General features: G+C 41.4%; 1 protein-coding gene across 1 annotated transcript in view; it reads right to left on the bottom strand.

The window, feature by feature from the left end:
• SLIT3 (slit guidance ligand 3) overlaps positions 1-24,539 on the bottom strand; it is an 818,102-nt gene that overhangs the window by 257,723 nt on the left and 535,840 nt on the right. Inside the window, exon 6 of the mRNA XM_069102723.1 lies at positions 18,136-18,207. Within this exon, the coding sequence (XP_068958824.1) occupies positions 18,136-18,207 (72 nt within the window). The remainder of the gene's footprint in view (positions 1-18,135; positions 18,208-24,539) is intronic.

Genomic DNA, 24,539 nt, shown 5'->3' with positions numbered 1-24,539 from the left:
ATATCCAACAAATGCTGTGCTTGAAGACTCTAAGAAAGGGGAACCTACTACCTTTTAAAGCAGCCCACTTGACTTTTGTCAAGATAGACACACAGGAGGGGCGGCCAGGTGGCACAGTGAGTAAGAGCGCCGGCCCCAGCGATGGGAGACCTGGGATCGGTTCCGGCCTCAGATACTCGGCACCCACACACAAAGAGCTGGCTGTGTAACCTCAAGCAAGTTACTTAACCCCGATTGCTTATATATATATATATATATATATATATATATATATATATATATATATATATAAAGACAGACACAGGGATAATACATATAGTTTTAGAATTTCCCTTCCTTTGTTCCCTGCTAAAATAATGAGAATCAGGCAAGGATAAAGGGATGAGATCAGGTGGTTCAGTGGTTTGATTCCAAATGATGGTCTTATGCTACTTTCACGATAGCCTTTCCCCACACTCCTGCTTTCCCAGCCCTATACTTGCATTGATCTCAACACATAAAGCCATTATAGCTGAAACAGACTTGAAAAATCTGAATGGTCAACACCAGTTCTCCTATGTTTCTATCTCTTCCTCACAACATATGAATGAAAGTGGCCACATACAGATGCCAATGGATCAATTAGCTAGAGTTGGGTGCATCGTGCAAGCGGAATGAACAGAAACTGTGGGCAATGGCGGTCCCTGCTGCGAAGAAACAAACAGGAAGGAGAGCAGGAGCCCCACCCCAAGCTCAACTGAGTCTCACTTGCAACCCTCTCTAGGGAAGAGAAAGAGCTACTTTGTTATTTTTGCTTTGCTCATAGAATTCCCAACAGCGGCCTCCCCCATTCCATTTCCTTCCAGCTAAGTCACAATGCTTGGCATTCTCAGCCGACAGTGAGCTGTCGGCTTCACAAATTAAACACAACGAAAAGGAAACATTCTTTGAAAACAAGCTAAGCCTGCTCAGCAGGGGGATACCTGCCCTTATATGAATGGCACATTCCCACTCCCCTGAATTGTCGACAGGTGAGCTTCCTTCCTGGCATTTACAGTGTTTCCTTGGTTCCCGCCTCTTAATAGCAATGATAATAACAATAATTCACCTTTCTATGGCATTTTAAAGTTTGCAAAGCACATTCCTAACAAATCTGAAATACAAGGCAGAGGCATTACCCCCATTTTCTAGAAGAGGAAGCTAATGCTCAGAGGTGTTTAGTGATTATCCTTAGCTAGCTCTTGGCTAATTTCCCTCATCCAGTGAAATGAAGACACCGAGAGATTTAAGAGGCAGGGAGATTTTCAAGGGTGTTTCAGGGGGCAGATCTGTGAGTAGTTTAAGTATATCCTTAATTGACCCTGCTATTCAAGGGTCTACTTGATACAGAAAGGTTGTCATTAGATACAGCTCTTTTAAGATCACAGAATCACAGATTTAGCATGAAAAGAGATCTTTTAGGTCATTCAGTTCCACCTCTTCATTACAAGGATGAAGAGACTGATGGCCATAGTGGTGAAGTGATTGTTTCAGAATCACACATCCAGCTAATCTGTGTGTGTGTATAGTATGTATATGTGTATTGTATAGTATATATAATATATATAACCTATATAATATATACATATAGAGAGAAAGGGAGAAGGGAGAGAGATCATATGTGTGTGTGTGAATAATCATTCAGTTCAACCTCTTCATTATAAGGATGAAGAGACTGATGGCCATAGTAGTAAAGTGATTGGTTCAGAATCACACATCCAGGTAATAAGTGGGCAAAACTAGGATTCAAAGGGCGACCAGGTAGCACAGCGAGTAAGAGCACCGGCTCCAGAGTTGGGATGACCTGGGATCGACTCCAGGCTCAGACACTTAGCACCCACTCAGAAACACCTGGCCATGTAACCCTGAGCAAGTTACTTAACCCCAATTGCTAAGGGGTGGCCAGGTGGCTCAGTGAGTAAGAGCACCGGCTCCAGTGTTGGGATGACTTGGGGATCAAATCTGGGCTCAGATACTCAGCACCGCACCCAGAAACACCTGGCCGTGTAACCTTGAGCAAGTTACTTAACCCCGATTGCTTAAAAAAAAAAAAGCAAACAAACTAGGATTCAAACCCTGGTCATCTGATTCAAAATTCAGTGGTTCTTTCCTCTCTTCTACTCTACCTCTCCCCATGTAGCTTCAAGCCTATGTATGTATGTTGTTGTTCAGCTTTCAGGCATGTCCAACTCTTTGTGATTTGAGTTGGGGCTTTCTTGGCAAGATACTGAAGTACTTTACCATTTCTTCTCCATCTCATTTTACAGATGAGGAAACCAAGGCAAAAAGGATTAAGGTCACATAGTAAGTGTCTAAAACTGGACTTGAGCTTCCAGGCCCAGTACTCTATTCACTGTACCACCTACGTGCCCACTATGTATGTATACATACAGAGTACTATAATGGTAGCCATGCAAGGTACCTCTAGCACCCTGGGTAGAGGTTCTGGCAAAGGATTTATGTAAAGACAAAGCCAAGAATCCCAGCAGATGAGAAGCTGAGGCTTGGTTATGATTTACACTGGTGAAAGTGGTGGCCTTACCAATAAGATCAGAGATCCCTCGAAGTACAAGCATACAGGTGGAGAAAATAATCTATATGAATAGATAATTTTAACTCTAGGGAATTTAACTATGCAGTTGGATCTTCTTTGCTTCAGGGCATGAATAGAAAAAGAGAATTTCTGTATTTCTCTCTGTGTGTAAGACTTTAGAAAAGAACAGAGAAAAGACCTTGGAAAAGAAAGAGTATCTAGTGATTTTATATATGTATATATATACACTCAGTTTGGTGGGCCCCAAGGGCAATGGGGTACAATGGCTAGTGAAAGAAATGAACCAGAAAAACCCTCTCCCTAGAGTTACTCTTTCCATAAGTTCTGGAAAGACGTGAAACTTAACTGAGTTAAAGCATTGCATTACCTAGGTTAAGACATCATGTTACTGATGACAATAGGCTACTTAAATGTCTGTTAACAGATACTTATAGACTATAAGTTTTTTTTGGGGTGGTTTGCCTCACATTTGCCTCTGCGTGTCATATATGTGTGTATGTATATATATATATATAACCTATAATATATACATATAGAGAGAAAGAGAGAAGAAAAAGGGAAAGAGAGAGATCGTGTGTGTGTGTGTGTGTGTGTGTGTGTGTGTGTGTGTGTGTGTGTGTAAACACAGATGGAGAAGTCGAAGTAGAGATAGAGGCAGAGAGAGGGGGTGGAGAGTGATCAGACCTGGATTTCATTGGTATATGCCATAGGGATGGGGAACTCCTAGACAAGGAGCTCCCTTGAGAGCTCAAATTCTCCCTTGTTCTGAAATCCTATATAATTCTTAGAGAGTTGACCTGTCCATGGTCATGGAGCCAGGATGTATATACTTTGACACTTTGACCTAGGCCTTCCTATTTTTATGGTTGCCTCCGTATCCACTGGGGCAGCTAAGAGGTACAATGGATAGAGTGCCAGACATGGAGTCAGGAAGACTCCTCTTCCTCAGTTTAAATCTGGCTTCAGACATTTAATAGCTGTGTGACCCTGGGCAAGTCACTTAACCCTATTTGCCTCAGTTTCCTCATCTGCAAAATGAGCTGGAGAAGGAAATAACAAATGACTCAGTATCTCTGCCAAAAAAACCCAACCCCAACCGAAATGGGGTCATGAAGAGTCAGATACAACTAAAACATCGAACATTAGGTATATCCTCTATGCCGCATATATAATATAACATGATGAATTTATTGCAAGACAAAGTATAATGGGCAGACCTAAGCTTTAGTCTGAGCTCTGTTATTTCCTAGTTTTGTGTACTTGGGCAAGTCATTTTCCCTCTTAGGGCCTCAGCTCACTCTTCTAGAAAATAAGATCCTTTACACCTCTAAAATACTATGATGCTTCTCTGGCAGTATCATGTGGACCCAAGCATTCATTATTTTTTGGGAGGAGCATTCATTATACATTAAGTACCTCTTACTCTCAAAGGTTCTGGGGATGATAAAAAGATAAATCATACTTAGTCCCTGCACCAACAACTTACAGTCTAGTTGGGATGACAAGATATGTTCACAGCTAAACATGGCACAAATAGGATTATGACAGACACATAAGAAGACCAGAAAGTGCCATGAGAGCACTGTACATGTATATGTATGTGTGTGTATTAGAACATGGAGACTACACAGCATAACAGAAAGGGTGCTGGAAGCAGAGTCAGGACACACAGCATTGAACTCCTCTCTGGGCTCTGGCTTTTCTGAGGATCTTTCTTTTAGTTCTTTCCAGGTCTTTCTGGATCTTCTGGATCTGGATCTTCTCTCCAGATCTAACATTCTAAGTTAGTTATATAACACACTATAGTTATTTTAGGTCCAAAAGAAAATGATGGGGGGGGGGCAGCACAGTGAATAGAGCACTAGCCTCGGAGTCAGGAGGACCTGAGTTGAAATGTAACCACAGACACTTAATACTAGCTCTGTGACCTTGGGAAAGTCACTTAACCCCAATGGCCCTGTCTTCCTCACTCCAAAAAAAAAAAAGCAAATAATAGGGGCTACTGCTTGGATGAATGCATGAATTAAATAATGAAAAAGCCCCAATCAGGCAGTAAGAGCTCTGAAAAAAGTCTGGCATCCACAAGCCCAAGGAAGGTGCTACTTCTGCTTAGCGCTGCAGAGAAATGGAGTAAGAGCGTCAGTACTGGGCTGGAAAAGAGTTTAAAGAGCTTGGATTTGCTGGCTTTCAGGGTATTGTGTAAAGTTAACCTTTCACACTGGGTATTTATTTGCTTGGGTAGGTAGGATGCTCAGCACATTCAGCCCCTGAGAAGTGATAATCGGCATTTAGATGTAATTTGGCTTCATGCACTTGTAGTAATAGGCAGAGCTTTAAAGAAAAATGTTAACAATAGCAAATAATAGCCGTGGGTTTAAATGGACACATTCTAATATGTCTATTTTAAAAAGCTGAATGTTTCTGGCAGAGATGGAGCGCTGGGTGCTGACACCACAGGAGAGACACATATGGATTTGTCAGCTCTGATACAACTCTGAAGCCATACAAAGTGTAGCAGCATCCCACACAAAGCACCTGAAGGCTCAGAGTGGCTGCTCCTGACCCTCTCTACCAATCTCCTCTCCCCTCCTCTTTCCAAACCATCCACTGTAGTGAGAGCGTTGGCATCCTGACTTTTCTCAACAGGGAGATTAGAAATGCCCCTTTCCCACCAGTTATTTCTGTGGCTGAATGAGGTAAGATTAAGGAGGGTAATGAGAAGAAAGGCCTTTCTATAACTGAAACAAGAGCTCAGCTCTAGAAAGACCCACCTGTTCCACCCCCCTTCCCCAAGAAAAATCTCAGAGCTTGAGAAAAATACCACCTTTCCTTCTACCCATTCAAGAAGGTGTTCTCCTGGGGTAGTTAGGTAGCACAGTGGATAAAGCACCGCAGAGTCAGGAGGACCTAGATTCAAATTCAGCCTCAGGCACCTGACACTTACTAGCTGTGTGACCCTGAGCCAGTCACTAAACCCCAATTGCCTCCCCCCCCCTTCCAAAAGAAGGTGTTCTATTCTATACAATATTCTAGCTTGTGTAGACCCAGAAGGCTGTTGTAATTACATCTCTAGTTACCCCTGGTCTGATGTTGAATATTCTTCTGTCCTCATTTTGTTAAGCCTATCTGAGCTCATCTGTAAAATGGGGTTAGGATGTCCCAAAAAGACTTTAGTGTAATCTTAAAACTTTATTAGCTTAAAAACTGCACTAAGACTTTTGGGACAATGTTTTCACAGTCTTCCCCATAGGATTCTTTGGAGGAAAATGTTTTGTAAACTTAGAGTTGTAGAAATGTGAATCATAATTATTAGTAATAAATTTCTTCTTTAAAACCTTCCTGCTAGGTTATCTGCTTTTATAGACTTACAGAATATTTGGCTGGTGACAGCTAGGTGGCTCAGTGAATAGAGCACCTGTCCTGGAGTCAGGAGGACCTGAGTTCAAATTTGGCCTCAGACACTTAACACAAAAAACTAGCCGTGTGATCTTGGGCAAGGCACTTAACCCCAATTGCCCTACTCTTACCCCCTCCAAAAAAAAAGAAAGAAAAAAGAATATTTAGCTGAAAGAGATTAACAATTAACTAGCCCATCCTCCTCATTTTTGAGGCCCTGAGAAACTGAAGTCATTTGTCACCCAAGAGAATCGGGGGCAAAGTTGAGACCTGATGCTAGGTCATCTGACTCCCTCCTCAGTACTCTTATTAATAATAGTAACAGCTAACACTTTTATATTGCCTGCTATGTTACGTGCCAGGCCCTATGCTAAGTACTTTGCAGATAGGATCTCATGTGATCCCCACAACAACCCTGGGAGGTAGGTGCTGTTAGCATCCCCATTTTACAGATGAAGAAACTGAGGCAAACGGGGTAAGCGACTTGCCTAGGGTTATACAGCTAGTAAGTGTTTGAGGAAGGAGGTGAACCCAGGTCTTCCTGATTCTAGGCCCACCACTCTATCCATTGTGCCACCTGGCTGCCCCACTTCCCTCACATCGAATCTTTCCTCTGCAAGATTCTCTCATGTTCTTCCCATTCTCACCATTTACACAACAACTACTCTAGTTCATGCCCTCATCCTTCTCCTCTGCATTATTGCAACAGTTTCTTAATTGTTCTCTTTATCTCTAGTGCTTCCCTTCTCCGTTTTATCCTTCACACTGTTGTCAAATGGCTATTTCTAAAGTATGGGTCTGATGCCTGCCACTTCTTCTCAAGGAGCTTAATGACCCTCTCTTGCCTCCAGAATAAAATGCAGACTTCTCTCTCTGGGATTTCAGACTCTTCACAATCCGGCCCTGGTCCACTTTCCCCAGGTTTATCACACAGTGCTCTCCTTCACACCTGGTGTGTTCTAACTGCAGAGAGGAAAGACTGGAGAGTGGAAAGTCTTGAGGCAGTTGAGACCAATTAGGAGAAGTGCTGCAATATTTCAGAGGAGAGAAAAGTGATGAGGACCTGGCTGTGGTGTGACTAGAGAGAAAAGGGTGGATACAAAAATATTGAGATCACTGGAATGACCCTGGTGGACTGGACTGTTGGCACCTGCGATGGCAGGTAGTTCATTTGAACTTGAAACAACCATTTCTAAAAAATCACTGAGTGCAGAGAACAGTCTGGCCAAAGGTACGGTTGCAGTGGGAAAGGCAGTCAGAAGGGATTGTAAAGGCCATCTTAGCATTCCTAGATGAGGAGCCCATCCAACACATTCTATCCATGTGATCATCCAGCCTTCATTTATAGACCTCTAGTGAGGAGAAGTCCATCACCTCCCAATGCATCCATCCCATTCCATTTCTGGATAATTCTGAATCTTGCCAAGTTTTTTCTTAGCTCAAGCCTCCATCTATCTCTCCAAAGGTTCTCTTTACTGTTCTACACTCAGCCCTTATGGTCACATAGAACAGGTTCTAATTCATATTCTTCATGACATCCAATCAGTTGAAGGCACTAACACATTTAGCCTGAAGAAGAAAGGACCCAGAGGGGACAAGATAGCCGACTTTAAGTATCTCAAAATATGTAAGAGAGATTAGATTCATTCTATGTGGCCCTAGAGGGAAGAACCAGGCACAAAAAGAACCAGGGGAAAATTGCAAAGAGGTCAATCTAAGCTTGGCATCAGGAAAAACCAAAACCACAACCTCCCTAACAATTAGAGCTAAAGTCAAAAAGTGAAACGGGTTGCCTTGAGAGGGAGGTGGGGCCTCTTGTCCTTGGACATCTCCATGCAGAGTCCATTTGACCACTTGTTGGGTCTGTTTGAGTGGGGAGTTCTTTCCTGCACAGGTTGGACTAAACCCTGAGGTTCTTTCAGCTCACAAATTCCGTGATTCTGAAATACTTCACTGTTATCATGCCTCCCCTGAATTTTCTCTTTTCAGACCAAAAATCTCCAGTTACTTCATTTGATGCTCCCTTGGCATGACCTCAAGGCCCTTTGGTCTGACCTGATCTGGTCATTCTCTGAACACTCATAGTACCTACTCTTTTGGCATCTACCACCTCCCTTTTTGTATTGTATGTTATTTTGTTCATGGGCATGTGTATCATCTCCTCAACTACAATGTAAAGTTCTTGAAATGGGATGGAGGGAGAGAAGTTGGAACTCAAAATTTAAAAAAAAATGTTAAAATTGTTTTTACATGTAATTGGGGAAAAGTGTTGAATAAAAAATGTGAATGCATCGTTTAACCTAATAATACCTAGCTCTAAGGCATGGACAAGGAGAAGGATACAAAGGGGAGAGTAAAATATCAAAAAATACTTGTTTATTGACTTACTAATAATGATCATTTTAATAACATAGCATTTATGTAGCACTGAAGGTTCGTGAAGAGCTTTTACAAATATTCTCTCATTTGTCACAACAACCCTGTGAGGCAGGTGCTCTTTATTATCACCACTTTACAGATGAGGAAACTGCGGCACAGAACGGTTAAATGAGTTTAAGAGACAGGAATCTCTCTAGTTGCTCCCCTGAGATGACAGTCACCAAATAAAGGCAGCCAAGTTTCTCTGTCATCAATACCACTTTTCCAGACATAAAAAAGAGCCCAACAGCCAGTAGTGAACTTTCTGCAGCGGCTTAATGTAACCCCAAATGGCCTCTATAAATGGGCAGAGCCCAAGAGTAGTTTTAGCTGGGAGATGTGAGAAGCCCTGAGGTCATTGTTACTAGTATTTTGAAAGGCTATTTCTAGGCTGATACCCATTTCTCTGCTCATGCTCCCATTAGCTATTCTTTGGTGTTAAAACTCCCCAGGAAGACACTTGGGCCAAAGGTGAGTGTCTCAGAAGAAGAGCCATTAAGTACTCTTTAAATCATGTAAGAGGGGAAGACTCTGACTTTTCCTTTGGGGATTAGAGGGTAGACTAGGTCCTTTTTGGGATATTTGTTCTCAAATTTTTTAACTAGGTGGATTTAGTGCTCAGCAGGGCTAAGTGCCTTCAACAGATTTAAACATTTTTTGGTTCACAAATAAAAAAGATTTGTGCAATAACTCTTCTAAGAAAACTACATACTATGATCCCAAAAACAGCATGGCTTTCCTGAGCTGCATATCATTGCCTTGGTTTTCCTATTTCCTGCCAAGATAGCATCTTGTGCTGTCAGCTCCCAACTTTAGTGATATTCCCATAGCGACACAGGATCGCTGGTCTGAAAAGCCCTTTAGGAATAGCATTATAATCAATCTCCCTTGGTCCTTAGGCTGGACAGTCTACTCCCAAAGGGTAGGGGTAAAGCCAATGGTATCAAACGCAAGTAGAAATGGGAGGGCCACTAAACCATGGAGAAGGATCCTGATGGACCACATATAGACTTAGTATTGAATGTAATAATCTGTTTGATTGTATTTTTACTTATTTTGTTAAACATTTCCCAATTACATTTTGGTCAGATTTGGGCCATACTCAGGAGTAATATGAACCACATGTAAGACTATTGTTTGATATCTCTGATTTAAGCTAGTGCATTAATCTGAACATGTGCTATACTGTCCTCTCCCAACTCCCCAAAACAATCTAGCTTGAAGAAAACCTAAATGTGGTCTAAAATGGGGGCTGTTTTGCTATCTTTTTTTAACTTTCAAAGAGATCTCATTGTAGAGGTGCAACACGTTTTTGTTTCGATCTTATATTTAGACCAGGATTTCTTACTTCTTAACCTGTTCTTACCTGTGAACTTGTTTATGTGTGTACATTGCATGGATGAATATCTATACATGTATATTTGTGTGTAAATATACAACATGTTTATAGATATCTATACTCGAATATAATAAATTTCCTTTATAATTCTATGTATTTTATTTTACTTATTTAAAACATTATTCTGAGAGAGAGTCCATAGGTTTCACCAGATTACCAGAGTCCATAATACACCAAAAAAAAGTTAAGTCCTGATTTAGACTAATGTAGTAATGGTCTATCTACTCTTTGCTCTTCTTAATCCATCAAGTTGACTTCAATAGCTCAATCAGTATTTACTGAGTTCTTCCTATGTGTGTAACACTGTATTGTACAGAATAAGGAGAATACACTGTACCTGTAATACACTTTGGGATGGTAAAAAGAATGAAAGACTTGCAATCAGTGGAGAGCAGTCACCTTTTTCACCTAGTAGCCCTGTGGCCTTGGGTAAATCATGTAACCTCTCCATGCCTCAGTTTCCTCCTCTATGAAGAAGGCATAATACTACCTGCAGATATGCCTATCTCACAGTATTGTTATGGGGATCAAACAAGATAACAGACAGTTTATTGCATTAGCTGCACTAAGACTTTTGGGACACCCTGTGTCTATGCAAAGCCTGAACCCCTAACCAGGATAGAAGCACAGAGGCTTTATTCAAGGCTATCCACACATAAGGTCATGCTTTTATCCCCAGTGCCAGTGCATGAAACAACATCCCTGTTTTTCATGGCCCTCCACAGGACAGAATAACCCTGCTCCCTCACCTGATTTTCCATTCAGCTTCCCTCTGCTATGCAAAGTGATTCTGCTTTGTTGCTCAGTCTCATCCCCCTTATTGCTGACACTCCTTTCCCAGGGCTCACCTCCACCTGTACAACCTCTGTGGAGGTAAGATGGGCTGGTTTGGGTGTCTATTCATCTCTCTTTAGTCAGGCATTTAATTAAATTAGGCATTTAGTAAGTGCCTACTATGTGCTAGGCACTGTATTAGGTTCTTAGGAATACAAAGACCAAAAATGAAACAGTTCCTGCTCTCAGGTGGTTTATTGTCATGGAAGGCAACACACACACACTTAAGAATATATAAAATAATGATAAGGTAATTTAAAGGGGAAGCACTAACATCTGGGAAGACAAGGAAAGGTCTCATGGGATGAATGCATCTGTGGTTGGACTATCATCTATACCTGATTCAGCACCTCTCTCATCCCAATGTGGGACTCTTCTCTTTGTTGCCACTTTACCCATCTCCTCGATCCTATATGCTACCATTGGAACTGATCCCCCCTCCTTCTCACCTCAGGCAGAAGAATTCTTACTTAAGTTTTATATAAAGCACTTTATAACCTTGAAAGTGTTACATAAATGGAATATTGGTTGGGGAAACTAGGAATGTTTTAACGTCAAGAAGAGAAAAATTGGGGGAACATGATCACCGTTTCCAAATACTCGAAGTATTGTTATATAAAAGAGGAATTATATTTATACTGCAAGGCTTGAAATGGGAGAGTGAGGACAATAAATGGAAATTACAGGGAAGCATACTTTGGCTCTAAGGTCCCCTCCAGCTTTAATAGTCCACGATTCTGTGAGTGTAAGGAAGAAGAATTTGAGCCCTCCTGAAGTCAAATGGACTGTCTCAGGAGGTTATGAATTCTCCCTTCATCAGAGGTCTGAGAGAGGAGTTTGTTTGGGATGATGGCTTAGATGACCCCTGAGCTCCCTTTCAGCTTGGAGTAGCTCCATGTCTAAGATTTCAGGGACCTCTTGAGTAAGTGTCCTGTGAAACTTGTATTTCCATGCTGCTACTTGTTAGACTGTGCCTCAGACTAATCCTTAAGCATTTCTTCTGGTCATTACATCTTCTATTATAGGCAGCAGAGAGATGGTTGTCTAGGCTTGAGATTCCTTGAGAAGCATTACATTAATCTGACTTTACTCATACAAACAAGTTTCCCCTATACCTTACAGTCAGATTCAACTTCTTCAAGGCTGGCTAGCAATCCCATAAGCCAGGGTACCATTCTTGAGATGGACTGTCCATGCAACTGTCAGTAATGTCTCCTCTGCTCCATCCCAGAAGCTTGCTAAGTAAGGCCTGACAACAGGAATTAAATTCACCAGGATGACTACAGAGATTTTCCAGGAGAAAGTGCTAAAGGTGAGTGGCGCTGGTAACAGGGTGCTTGTCCAGGTTTATCTCCGTGCACATGTCTCTGCACACACACACACACACACACACACACACACACACACACACACGCACACAGATTACATCATGCTCAGTGGGGCAGAGACAGTTCCCATTAATCTCAGGAAGCACAGGGGCCGGCACGGGCAGCAAAGCAACACAGACGAACTAGAAAACACAAAGACGGCCTGACCAGCTTTGTTTTCAAACAGTCAATTCCAAATTCTACTAGCTGGCAAAGACAGGGGTTATTGATTTTCCCTTCTGGAATGCTTGTCCTGCACACTCTGAGTAAATGGAAACTGAAAAACATGACTGTTGGGAGAGCTAGGGCTAGATGGACGGTTTTGTTTTGCTTTTTAAAATTTTCTTTGTCAGTCTTTATATTTTTCTTATTAGTCTTTGTCTGGATTGCGGCTAGCCATCTTTCCTTCTTGCTTTTCCTTGTCTGTATATCTCCTTTGCATTCCCAGCACTTAGCACAGTGCCTTGAATACAAGAGGCGCTTACTAAATGCTTACAAAATTCAAGAGATGCTTCATCTCTCTCCTTGGGAAGGTTTCTCTGGCTATGTGCTGCAGGTATTGTGCTAGCTACACAACGGGGATACGAAGACAGAAATGAAACAATTCCTGACCTGGAGAGCCTTACAATCTTGGGAGGGGGGAATCATATGCTTCAGCATTAAAGTACAAAGCATATGGCCCTTTATCCCTAATGACCATCCTTGTTCTCATCCTCACCCTTGATTTAACAAGTGAAATGTTATTACATGTAGATTAGTGGACTACCTCACACTGTTTGACCTTTGTTTAACTTTGAAGAATGCCTACAAAATAAAGTTCTCAATTATTAAAAACAATCTATTTCTGAAAGGAGGGTACAGCAACTAGGGAGGATTAGAATGGACTTCCTGCAGGAGGTGTCACCAGAGATTCTATGAATGAATTTAAGGAGCGGTAACACACAGGGGATAGCCTAGGTAAGACCCACAGTGAATACAGACTTCATAGTAGTCTGCACAGAGGTTGAACCAGTGGGAGCTGATTATCTCACCAAGACATAGAGTACATCTATGTGTATGTGTGTCTTTCTGTCTGTCTATCTCTGTTTTTACTTAAATTTGCCCCATCTCCTTTTTCTAAACAGGCAGCGAAAGGAACAGTGCTGTCCACAAAACAGCTCTGTCCTTCAGTAATTGCTGAGTGGCATTCTGTGTTAATTATTTTCTCTCTCTTCTCTTTTGAAGCAGGAAGCAATTAGGGGCTTCCTTCCTGTGTCTAGGAGGCAATGCTCAAAGTTTCTTCGGCTTCTCCGTTACACCATTGACCGTGGTCCCACTGCATACAAACATCTATTACATCCTTTCTCTTAGCCCTGGGAAAAATAGGGGGATTTTCAATGATATTTCATACCCACACTAACTTATCCCATTTCAGTCTGCTTTCTCTCTTACTATATCACTTGTTTTCTTAAGGGGAAATGGAAGGGAATGAAAATTTATATAGTGACTACTATGTGCCAGACACTGTTGTAAATGCTTTTACAAATACAGTCTCAGTTAAGCTTTGCAAGGTAGGTGCTATTCTTATCTCCATTTTGCAGTTAAGAAAACTGAGGCAAACAGAGCTTAAGTGACTTGTGTGGGGTCACACAGTTAGTAAGTATCTAAGGTTAGATTTGAAATCAGATTTTCGTGACTCTGAGCCCAGTGGTTTTTCCACTGTGCCACTACCTGCCTCTAACTAATCGCTGATCAAGTTAATTTCTTTGCCAAGTTGGGTTCATAGAAATGGTCAATGGAGGAAGCCAATTACAATCCTAAATCTCCCAGCAGACCAGAGTTGAAGGAGGGAAGTCTGGGCTGGGAATTCTAGGCTTTCCTTTCCTGTTAAAGCTTGGCTAATTTGTTAAATCAGATTGGGTCTTAGTTTTCTCTCTATGAAATGGGGACAATTGCACCTTTCTCTTGGGGAAAGACAATGGCTGCAAGGATGAGCTAACAGGATCTTCCCACTTAAAAAAAAATGTAAGAAATGCAGATAGTGCTCAATTAGCCACAGAGTTTGAAGGATAACGGTGAAAAGGATAGTTCATAAAATACATATTTGAATGTGGAATTTCACTGTCCTGATTTTGTTTTGCTTACTGGAGTATTGGACTATCTCAAGTCCCTATCAGTTACAATACTCTATTCAAGACATGCCTTCTATAGCCTTTCCCTCAAAGGTCTTATTTGCTCTCGTAGCTTCAATGCTGACCTCTGTGCAGACAACTCCCAAACCTTTTATCTCCAGCTCTGACATCTCTGCTAGGCTCCTGTCCAGCATCTCCAACTGCCTACTGGCGATTTCCATTCATAATTATAGAGTAATAGTTTTGTTTGTGTGGGTGGGTGGGCCGGGGCAGGGCATCTAGTCTCTATTTTAGCAGATGAAGAAATGATACATGAAAACTGTTAGAGAAAGCATTAGGACACATGTCTCCTCCTTCTTGGTTCAGTGTCTTTCCAAGATCATAGGATCAGAGATTGAGTCTTCAGAGGTCATCTAATCTAAACCCCTCATTTTGCAGATTTGATAACTAAGGCACAGAGAGCAGAAGTGATTTGCCTAAGGTCTTCTAGGTTATAAATGGCAGGGGCTGGTCCTCTGAATCTAAATCCATTACCTTGGTGCCTTCTTCTATGCGGCCCTAATTCTTTGTTGATATCATTTGGATTTGCCTTTTCACTGCATCATAATTTATTACCTGTAAGTCCTGCTGTCACTTCAAACTTAGTATGTTTAAAATCAAATCTGTGTCTTCCCCCTAGACTGGCTTCTTTGGACTTCTTCACTTTAGTGAGTGGTATTATCATTCTTCCTGTTACTCAGGCTAAGAACCTGAGATTTCTCTTTCTATTCCCTTGCTCTTCCTAGTTCTCATATTCAGCTAATCATTAAGTCTTGCTGATTCTTTTTTAAAATCTCTAACATCCATCCCATCCTTTCCATCCCCTAGGCCACTATCCTTTGTTACTTTCTGCCTGCGCTGCTGTAATCGACTTCAATTCTATTCTTTACCCTTCAAATCCATCCTACACAATTCAGCCAGATTAATCTTCTCAAATACAATTCCATCATTTCATACCCTCCTGCTCAAAAACCTTCAATAGCTCCCCGGTGCTAGGGATATAAAATACAAACTCTTTGGCTTAACATTTTAAACTTTCCACAATCCGATTCCAAATTACATTTGCAACTTTGTTCTCCAACATGACCTCTACACTGCAGTCAAATTGGTTTGCTTGCTTTCCCCAAAACTTACACATTTCCACTATATATGTGTATATGTACATATATACACATGTACATGCACACTACATATATGTATACATATATGCATATATGTATATGTGTATATCTATATCTTTCTATCCATCCATCCATCCATCCATCCATTCATCCATGCCCTCACTTTTCATCTTGTTTTCTCTGAATTGTACCTATTTTTAAAAGGGGTGCTCAAGTCCTACCCTTTCCATGAATCTTCCTTTGACTGCCTCAACCCAAACTGATGTTTTTCGCATCTAAATTCTTACATTACTAAGTAGCTGCACCTCAGAAATGACACCTCATTACACTGCTTTATGCTATTACCTATCTTTTTATATGTACAGATTGCTAAGGCCCTTTTGGGCCGAGGTTGCATATATCTCACTCCCAAAGGACTCAGCAAATAGCTTCAGCATGTACTAGGTACCATCCAATAAGTATTTATTGGCAAATTGATCAAAAGTGTAGCCCTCTTTTAATTTGATTAGTTGGTTAGTAATGGATTTTCTCTCCATCCCCCAAGTGTAACCAAGTGAGAGGACATTTCCTGGTTCTTCTCTCTGAAGAAGAGGGAAAAATCTGAGGCCACAGAGTGGAATGGATGTAGGGTTAGTTCTCGCAGTAAACTTTGTACTAGGATATACTGTCTCTGACACCTTGGCTCCTGCTGCCTTGGAGTGACTTCTGAGATACTAGAAATGTTATATAGGCTTAGCAAGACAGAGGATGATTGATGGATTGTTATCAGTTTGCTAAATACTTAAACTGAAATGATTAGTTCTAGGGCATCACTTAGAAAGGGTTGCAGTACACAATTTTTGCTTGTTGATTTGTATGGAATTAAATAATATTAATTAAGTCTAGCATTGAAATTAAGTAGATAGATCTCAGATCTTAGGGGAGTAATGCCCCCTCCTTGGGCTTTATTTTCTTCACCTATTATATGAGAGGTTAGACTAAATGATCTTTGAGATCCTTTCTAATATGAAAAGTCTATGACTTTCATAAAAATACTTTAGTTTATGGACTTATTTTGTTGCTGTGGACACTCACTAGTCCCTGGAAACCCTGAAGAACAAGATGTCATAAAACCTCAAAATTTTAAAAGTATTACATACAAAGACAGGGGATTATTAGAAGCTAGGTGGTATAGTATTTTGAGCACAGGACTTGGAGTCAAAAAGCCCCGAGTTCAAATCCTGCCCTAGACACTCCCTAGCTGTGTGAACCTAGCCAAGTCATTGGACTTCTCTATGTCTCAGTTTCCTTTTTCGTAAAATGAGGATAATAACAGAACCTCCATGATAGGGTTGTTTTGAGAATCATATGTGTTAAGAAATGTAAAGTGCTCTGTGAAACTTTTTTTTGGTAAACCTTAAAGCACTATTTAGATAACCGTTGTTTCAAATTTCTCTAACTTGTAAGTTTATATTTTCCTACACTGGGTTTTCTTAAAAAGAAAGCAACTGCTATAACAAAGAAGTTTTTTCTTATGTCTGACCTACATCTCTCTGGCTGCAAACCTCTCTTTTGGCCCTTCTGTGGCCCAATCTTGGTTCTCTTCAAATAATAATAATCATAGTAATAACTAACATTTATCTAGTACTTACTATGTGCCAGACACTGTGCTAATTATTATCTTATTTGATCCTCACAACAACTCTAGGAATAAGGTGACGTTATTGTCCCCATTTTACAAATGAGGAAACTGAGGCCAACAGCAGTAAGTGCCTTGCACAGGATTACACAGCTACTTACTGTCTGTTCCGACAGTCCATATGGATTGACTGTTTCCAAGAACCTGCAGACATCTCTATTTTCCACCTTGGTACATCTCCTACTCTCATTTTTCCATCTTAGCTCATATGTAAAATACCAACTTTGCTCAAAACCTTTAGCAATATCTTTCTCAGCAATGTAGGGTCTGATAAAATGAATCTGGAAGTCATCACTTACTTCCCTCATGGATCTCTTTAAACTGAAAATCTGTACATTAATTATAGGGAAAGTAACAGTTGGGAGTCATAAAAAACTCATCCCTGGAAGTGGAGTGTTCTGCCCCTGAATGGTGGGGATGCCAACTGGCAGGCATGTTTGTATATGGAAACCAGACCATGTCTCGGTGCTCATCTCCAAACCTGACATATGTAATCTACACATATGGAAAACAGTTGCTTGGGCAGACAACGCAAAAAAACTCAGAAGGTGTCTGCAGTCAACTCGACAAGTTGAGACACTTGCAATATCACCCTGAGAAGTATGAAATAAATGGTGGAGAGATGATAAAAGAGTCAGGCTGGAGAAGACTCCCTTAACAAAGATAGTCATGTGATTCTCGATTCTGGGCCACTGCAACTGATTTGATCAAGAATGCTGCCTCCCCTCCTGTAGAACGGCAAGTAGTGCTTTCAAGGTCCTGGGACATGTTCTCCGTGTTATGAGGAAAGAGGTGAATAATGCCCCCCCCTCCAAAAAAAGAAATAAAATAACAGACCCGCTACATCTGCTGTGGAATTTGAGGTAGAGCCTTTGGAGAACACTGGACAAAAAGCCCTGAATCTATTTTCATGGGGCCTTGAGTGTAAAAGACTCCTGTCCACGCTGGCTCCCGCATTATAAGTCCACTGAGAGGAAGGACTGTGTTATTTTTCACCTTTGCATTACCAGCACCTTGTACAGTATCTGGCACACAGCAAATACTTTACTAGATGTTGAACAAATGCAAGGAGATAGATACAAATACAACTCCTCCCCCCTCTCCATACCCTGCCCCCAGCACCCTGAGTTTTCAATGACCTTCTCATACCCACAGAAGAAAAGGACGTACGTCAGAACAAATAATTTGAACATCACTTACAGGTTCTTCACATCAGTGATGCCTCGGAAAGCCTTCCTCGGGATTCCCTGAATCTGGTTCTCGCTCAGATCTCTAAACAAGGGGAAAAAAGCATCCCGTCAATCACCAAGACCCCTGCTTTATCTGCATCACATTAAGATAACAAAACGCATGGCGTCTTTAGCCTCAGTCAAAAGTATTTTCCAGATTGTTTAGTCTCTGGTTCAGCGACCCAACATCCACATTGTTCTGTAAGTTACAGCATTTGTTGGAATGGTTACCAGGCAGAGAGCATAGCTTTGCCTTCCCTGGTCACACAGTGTGGGTGGTCCCCACCTCCAGGCCACGAGCTGCTGAACTATTTGTTATACCAGGCACCCAATTCCGTGTTTATTCCACCTCCCAGTGTGGGGCCCTTGCTGCCCTGACAGCCTTTAGCACTCCTCATCCCCGCCTCCCGTGTCTTTTACTAATCTCACCACTTTTCCTTTGTCACTTGGAACTAGAACACAGCAGCTGCCAAAGACAATCGACCTGCTGGATACTCTTAGTCTCTGGTGGCTGCTGGTGAAGAACCACCTCAATACAGGCAGCCCATGGCAGTTACCGTGTAGTTCAGGGCGGGGCGGGGGCAATGTGCAGCAGACACTTCTGAGCGGGGAATTGTCAAGGAACAGAACAAAGATGTGAAAAAATACATCAAGATGCCTCCCCCAATCACATTCCCTCTCCCCCCGTTCCAATCCCTCACTCTTGACTTTCTTATTGACAAGAATGATGAATTCAAATAGCATTTCAGCAAACCTGACCCAAGTAGAGGTTGTGATGGCATCTGAGCTGGCGCTAAACACAGCTAAGAGCTTTCCCATTCAGGAGGATAATGGATGGCTAGTCTAGCAGCTTGACTTCCACCAAGCTCCGAGTGCCCTTGGACCATTACCCTCTATCTATGAGCATGCCCATGATCTCTTAGTTACCTTTTCTAAGAATAACACAAAACTTTCTGAAAGAACCAAGCCTGTGAAATTATTTCAGTTCAGCTCTGGGAAGCACCCACCAAGGGCTTCCTACGTAGCTGGCACTGTATTAGGCATGCAGAATACAAAGATAAATGTGAAATCAGTCACTGCCCTCAAGGAGCTTCCATTCTCCTGGGGCAAGAGTTTGGGTGGACACAACATGTAGGTAGCTGAGTAAATACAAAATTTTAAGTAAAATGAAAAATAATGGGGGGGTGGTATTGGTGGGAACTGAATACAAATAGGAAACATTTTTAGTCAAAAATACAGTCATGTATGGAATCAAATCTGGACCAGAGAAGGCCTTAGAAATCAACTGGTCTAACATGATGGAAAATGCCAGGCACATCCAGAGAAAGAGCTATAGAGTCGGAATGTAGAACGAAGCAGACTATTTTCTTTTTTGTTTTATTTTTTTTCTCATGGTTCCTCCCATTTGTTATAATTCTTCTATGCAACGTGATTAATGTGAAAATGTGTTTAAAAAGAACGTATGTGTAGAGCCCATGTCAGAATGCATGCGACCTTGGGGAGGGGAGGGAAAAGGGAGAGAGGAGGGAGGAGAAGATTATTTAAAGATTATGAAAATTAAAAAATAAATATTTTAATAAATGAAGTGATTAAATTAAAAAAAATCAACTGATTCAGTCCTCTCATTTTAGAAAAGAAGAAACTAAGGCCTAGAGAGGTGTATTGCTCCGTGTAAGTCCACACAGTTAATTAGTATCTGAAGCAGCATTCCAACCTCAGATCTCCAGACTCTATACCATACTACCTCTCCTAAGACCTGCTTTAGATTTCAACGGAGAATTAAAAGGATTCAATAATCATAGTAAGATTTTAGATTTGTACAATGCTCTACATTTTCTAAAGTGATTTTGTTACCTTATTTTGATCCTTGGACAGATGTTATTATTCTAGCTAATTTGTTTTTCTAGTTTTTAAGAGGAAGTCAGCATCTATGACCTCTGAGTTCTGTGATGTGGGGAACTCTTGGTATGGAAAATCCCTTTGCTGATGCAGATTGGTACTGTGTTTCAAACTCACAATTTCAAAGAGTTGGCAGAGGCACTGAGGGTTTAATTGACTTACCCATAATTATATAACCAATATATATACCAAAGGCAGGGCTTAAATCCAGGTCTTCCTGACTCTCAGATCAGCCCACTAGCCATAATGTCATGCTGTTTCTCATGCCTTTTTTCCCCAATGAGCATTATGTAGATTAAGTGACTTGTTGAACCTGGGATAGAATCAAAGTCTTCTCCTTCAGACTCTTCTAATTTTTCCCCTTTCACTCAGGACAGACCTATCAGATTTTACATGTAAACTCCATAAAGACGGTGACCCTACCAGACATCTGTGCCATGTCCTAACCACGATAGCTTCTTCAATAAAGATAGGTTACTAAAGCATCAGGGTGAAAATCTACTCTGTGACGGAAGTAAACATAGTCACTTCTGAACTCCCAATTAAAATTCACTGATTTTTGAAAGATGTCTGTAAAAAAGGCAAAACTCTATCAAGATATGCCTGGAAGGAGTTCCTGCCACTCAAATGACAGTGATCAATCTTCACTGAAAACTTGTTATTTTTACTCTTTTAAATAACAATAGTAGCCAAAAAGTCATGGAAGAAAAAGAGGAAAGGTGGGTTGAAAAATAAAAAAAAAACAAACGACTTTCTCCCATACCTAAAGAGGTGCTTAGATGCTTCAGATGTCCAAGTCATTCTCTCTGATGCTCACTGGAAGGAACCGCTTTTAGATCTGTTCACTGTACCAGGCACTGCTCATGTTGGGGATTCGGTTTTGGTTTTTGGGTGGTAGTCATAGGTCATTGTGATTTCTAGGGTACCCTAATAGGGGGCTCACCATCTCAAATCCATTTTCTTTTTTTTTTTCTGCAACTGTTTAAGTCAATTTGGACTTACAATGAGTTCCACCCCAGCCTCCCCCAGGCTGGGTTGATTCAATGAGTAGGGCTCCAGCCTGGAGTTGGCCCCTGAACAAAAACCCATGATGACATTGGGGTCAGAAAGTGTCACAGAGGGCACTCCACTGTTTTCCATCAGGCCCAAGGAGAAAGGGGGACTAAGTTCTTGTCATCGAACTAATTCAATTTCTCCCAGTCATCCAGTCTACACCCAGGGCTCCCAGCAGCCACAATTGTTTTCGTTCAGACACTCACAGACGGGACTGGACTGTTGGGAGACAAACCCCTTTTCAGCCCCAGTCAAAGAGAGTCTGACCTCCTCAACCAACCTGATAAATAACACCCCTCCACAGCCTCCTCTATTTGTTCCTGCTATCTCCTCCACTACGAAGAGGGCCTTGAGGCACCCAAATGGCTAAAAAGCAGATCATTAAACTGGTGAGAGAGGACAGGGGATGTGAGGAGCAGGTAACAGGGGATACTTCAGAATAAACACTTGAACTCTCAATCTGAGGCAGGCAATGAAGGAAAAGCTGCCATCTGCCATTGTGGGGCCAGCAACACCATGGCGCAGATGTTGTTTGGGCTAAGTAGCTCTGGATGAAGGGCTAAGGTATAGACATGGGGCGGGGGGGGGGGAGTTGGGGTGGCATTGCTCAGGGAAAGGAGAGTGACCTTATACGAAGGCTGAATTCAAGTTGCTAACACAGACAGAATTCTGAGCTTCACTGGGAAGTCAGGACCCAACAAAGTACACACTGGGTTTTTGCTAAATATTTTCTTGTGGAAGATCACCTTTGGAATCAAATCCCCCCAGCTGAGCAAGATGCCTTGCCCTATTCATAGCTAATGAGCCTAATTTACACTCCTACAGCCCAGCATCACTTTCCCCAAGTCCAGCCAAAAAGGAAATTGTAAGAAATTCATCTGTTCCTTATGACAATCTGCTTGTAAGTTTTATTAATTTTATTTTCCATTGAGCTATTTTTCTCTGGATAACAATACCGCCACCATCAATCTGCAGGCTGTCTATTGATTTCATAAATACCTACTCGTCTGACAAACGGACAGCTGTCACGGGGTTACCGATGCGGTGGGGAAGAAAGTTCAGGGCTACAGGCTTCATTTTCTGTCCCTTCATAATTATAGCAGGGCCTTTGGGAGGGCCACCAATAGCATGTTTATCTCAGCTGGATTCCACAACACTGGGCCAGTGAAGAGCACCAGCCTTGAGAAAGACCACGGCAGCTACTTTTAACTGATGCTTAAATAAAAATAACAAATTCTATCTGTTTTGTCCAGGAGACTATTTCTGAACAATTGCCTGCTAAGTTTTAGTGGCTCACCCTTCATGGCAAGGGTGTTTTGTGGAGAGAGGAGCGGAAAAACTCTTGGAGTGCCCCAGAAACAGGATGTTTTTCCCCCAAAAGAAGAAACATGTGAACTTATTACCTGTGTGACCCTAGGCAAGTCATTTAACCTCTCTGGGTCTCAATTTCCTTACATGTAAAATGGAAGCAGTTGGATCAGATGACCTCTAAGGTTCATTTCAACTCTTAATATATGATTCTATGAGTCTAACATAGTCTTTCTAAGCGAATCATGAATTGCAAGGGGGCAATCTAAGGAGAGGGCTAGGAAATGGGCTTATGGAAAGTGGGGAAAGGGATTCAGTACATTTTTAAAATGATTAAAGTCTTGGAAGAATCGAGAACTGCATTAGCTAGAGAGCATTCTTTAGCTTCCGGAAAATGATTAACCGACTGATTATTCTATCCAAAAATACAAGACCAGGGAGAACTTATTAAGGAGACAGTAAGTCAAATCAGAGTTGGCAAGAACCAATATATCCCCCGTCTGCCCCCCTCTTTTTAATTTACTAAAATGCTTTGGACACAGATTAACTTTCTTCACAAATTTATTATTGCTTCATCTGCCTTGAAACGGGAACTGTAGACACTTTGATAAATGGATTGAAAGGTTGTCTAGTTTCAGTGTAGCTGCTGTAAAGTGCTTCCCGCAGCCCTCCCCATAATATCAGTTCTCAATTGTCCTCAGTGCATCAGTAAAAGACAATTCCCACCCCCGGCTGCCTGCCTGTCTCCCGTCTCTTTCCCTGTACTGTCTCTATCCCCTTTCCCCTCATTTCCCCTCTCTGTAAGTTCATACAATAATCTGAGTATCTTTCTTCTCTTTGTCTGGGAATGGAAGGACACTTCCAGAATCATAGGACTGAAAACTGGTAGGAACCATAATATGTTCCAATGTCTTCATTTTACAGATGGGGAAACTGAGGTCCCAGTAAATTAAATGTCTGTGGATCCATTGCTGTTTACACTATACTATTACACCTGCTGAGGTCATACTCACTGTGCCCAGAAATCCCATCCAAGTAAAATACTTTGCAGCAGGCACAACAGGTAAAGTTCTGGAGCTTGCAGGGACTGTGGGAATCATTTAAACCGAACCTTACAATTTACAACTGCAGAAACTGAGGTCCTAAGGCATTAAATGATGTGTCCAAGCTCCCATAAGGAAGAAACAAAACCAGAACTGGAAGCCAGGTCTTACGACTCTGGTTTCAGTGTTATTTCCACTGTAGCATTTCATCTCTTTGTTGAACTGCCAATATATAGTCTCTCTTCCTTTTCTCTCTAGTCTTATACAGTGTGTCCTGATGCTGGGGCCTCTCTGGTACTTACATCTCCTGCTCAAGAAAAAGAATGTGGGATTTTGCCTGGTTTTGTTTTAGCAAGTCCTCTAAATTTAGGAAAATGGTGGGGCTGAGTTGGTAGTTCTCCAACTTCTAAAGACAATTCCCACAATCACATCAAAATTATGAGTCTCAACAGACAGGAAGGCTTATTCCAACTTCGAACTCGCCCGTTTCTGATCTGTAGAGAATAGATGGGAGTGAATATGTAGTGAGAAAACACCTATTTCTTTCCTTATTCAAGTTCCTAAGGAGAAGGGGGGCTAGACTCTCTTCTAGTGGGGGAGGGAGGTAAAGAGTAGGGAGGTATTGTGTTTGTTCTAAAGATTTTCTTCTAGTTAGCAAGGTTCATTTATAAAAGTTCCTTCAACACTTGGAATGCAAGCTTATTGAAAATAGGGATTTCTTCATTTTTTGGCAGCGTCTTACATATAGTAGTTGCTTAATAAATGCTTTTTGACTGAATGATATCCACAAGTAATTAGGAAAGGAGAAAGATGTTCATCTGTTCATATCTTTTAGTCATGTCTGTTTTTATTTTTGCCTTGTCTGAGATCATGATGGACACTTCTGGGTTTTTTTAATTATCTTGTCATAATAGAATCTATCTTAGCCCTTCATTTTAACTTTGTGTGAATCTTTGTTTCCAGTGTATTTCAAGTGATTCTGTTTTCTAATTCATTCTGCCACCCTCTTCCATTTTGTGGGCCAGTTCATCCCATTGATTTCCATGGTTATAATCGTTAGGGGTGCTTGTGT

Source organism: Petaurus breviceps, unplaced genomic scaffold, assembly GCF_028583685.1.
Source record: "Petaurus breviceps papuanus isolate PSGF00001 unplaced genomic scaffold, PetGlider_PUasm1.0 551, whole genome shotgun sequence".
Classification (NCBI taxonomy): Eukaryota; Metazoa; Chordata; class Mammalia; order Diprotodontia; family Petauridae; genus Petaurus; species Petaurus breviceps.
Note: the sequence above shows the minus strand (reverse complement) of the source record. Positions and strands in the feature narration are given on the sequence as shown.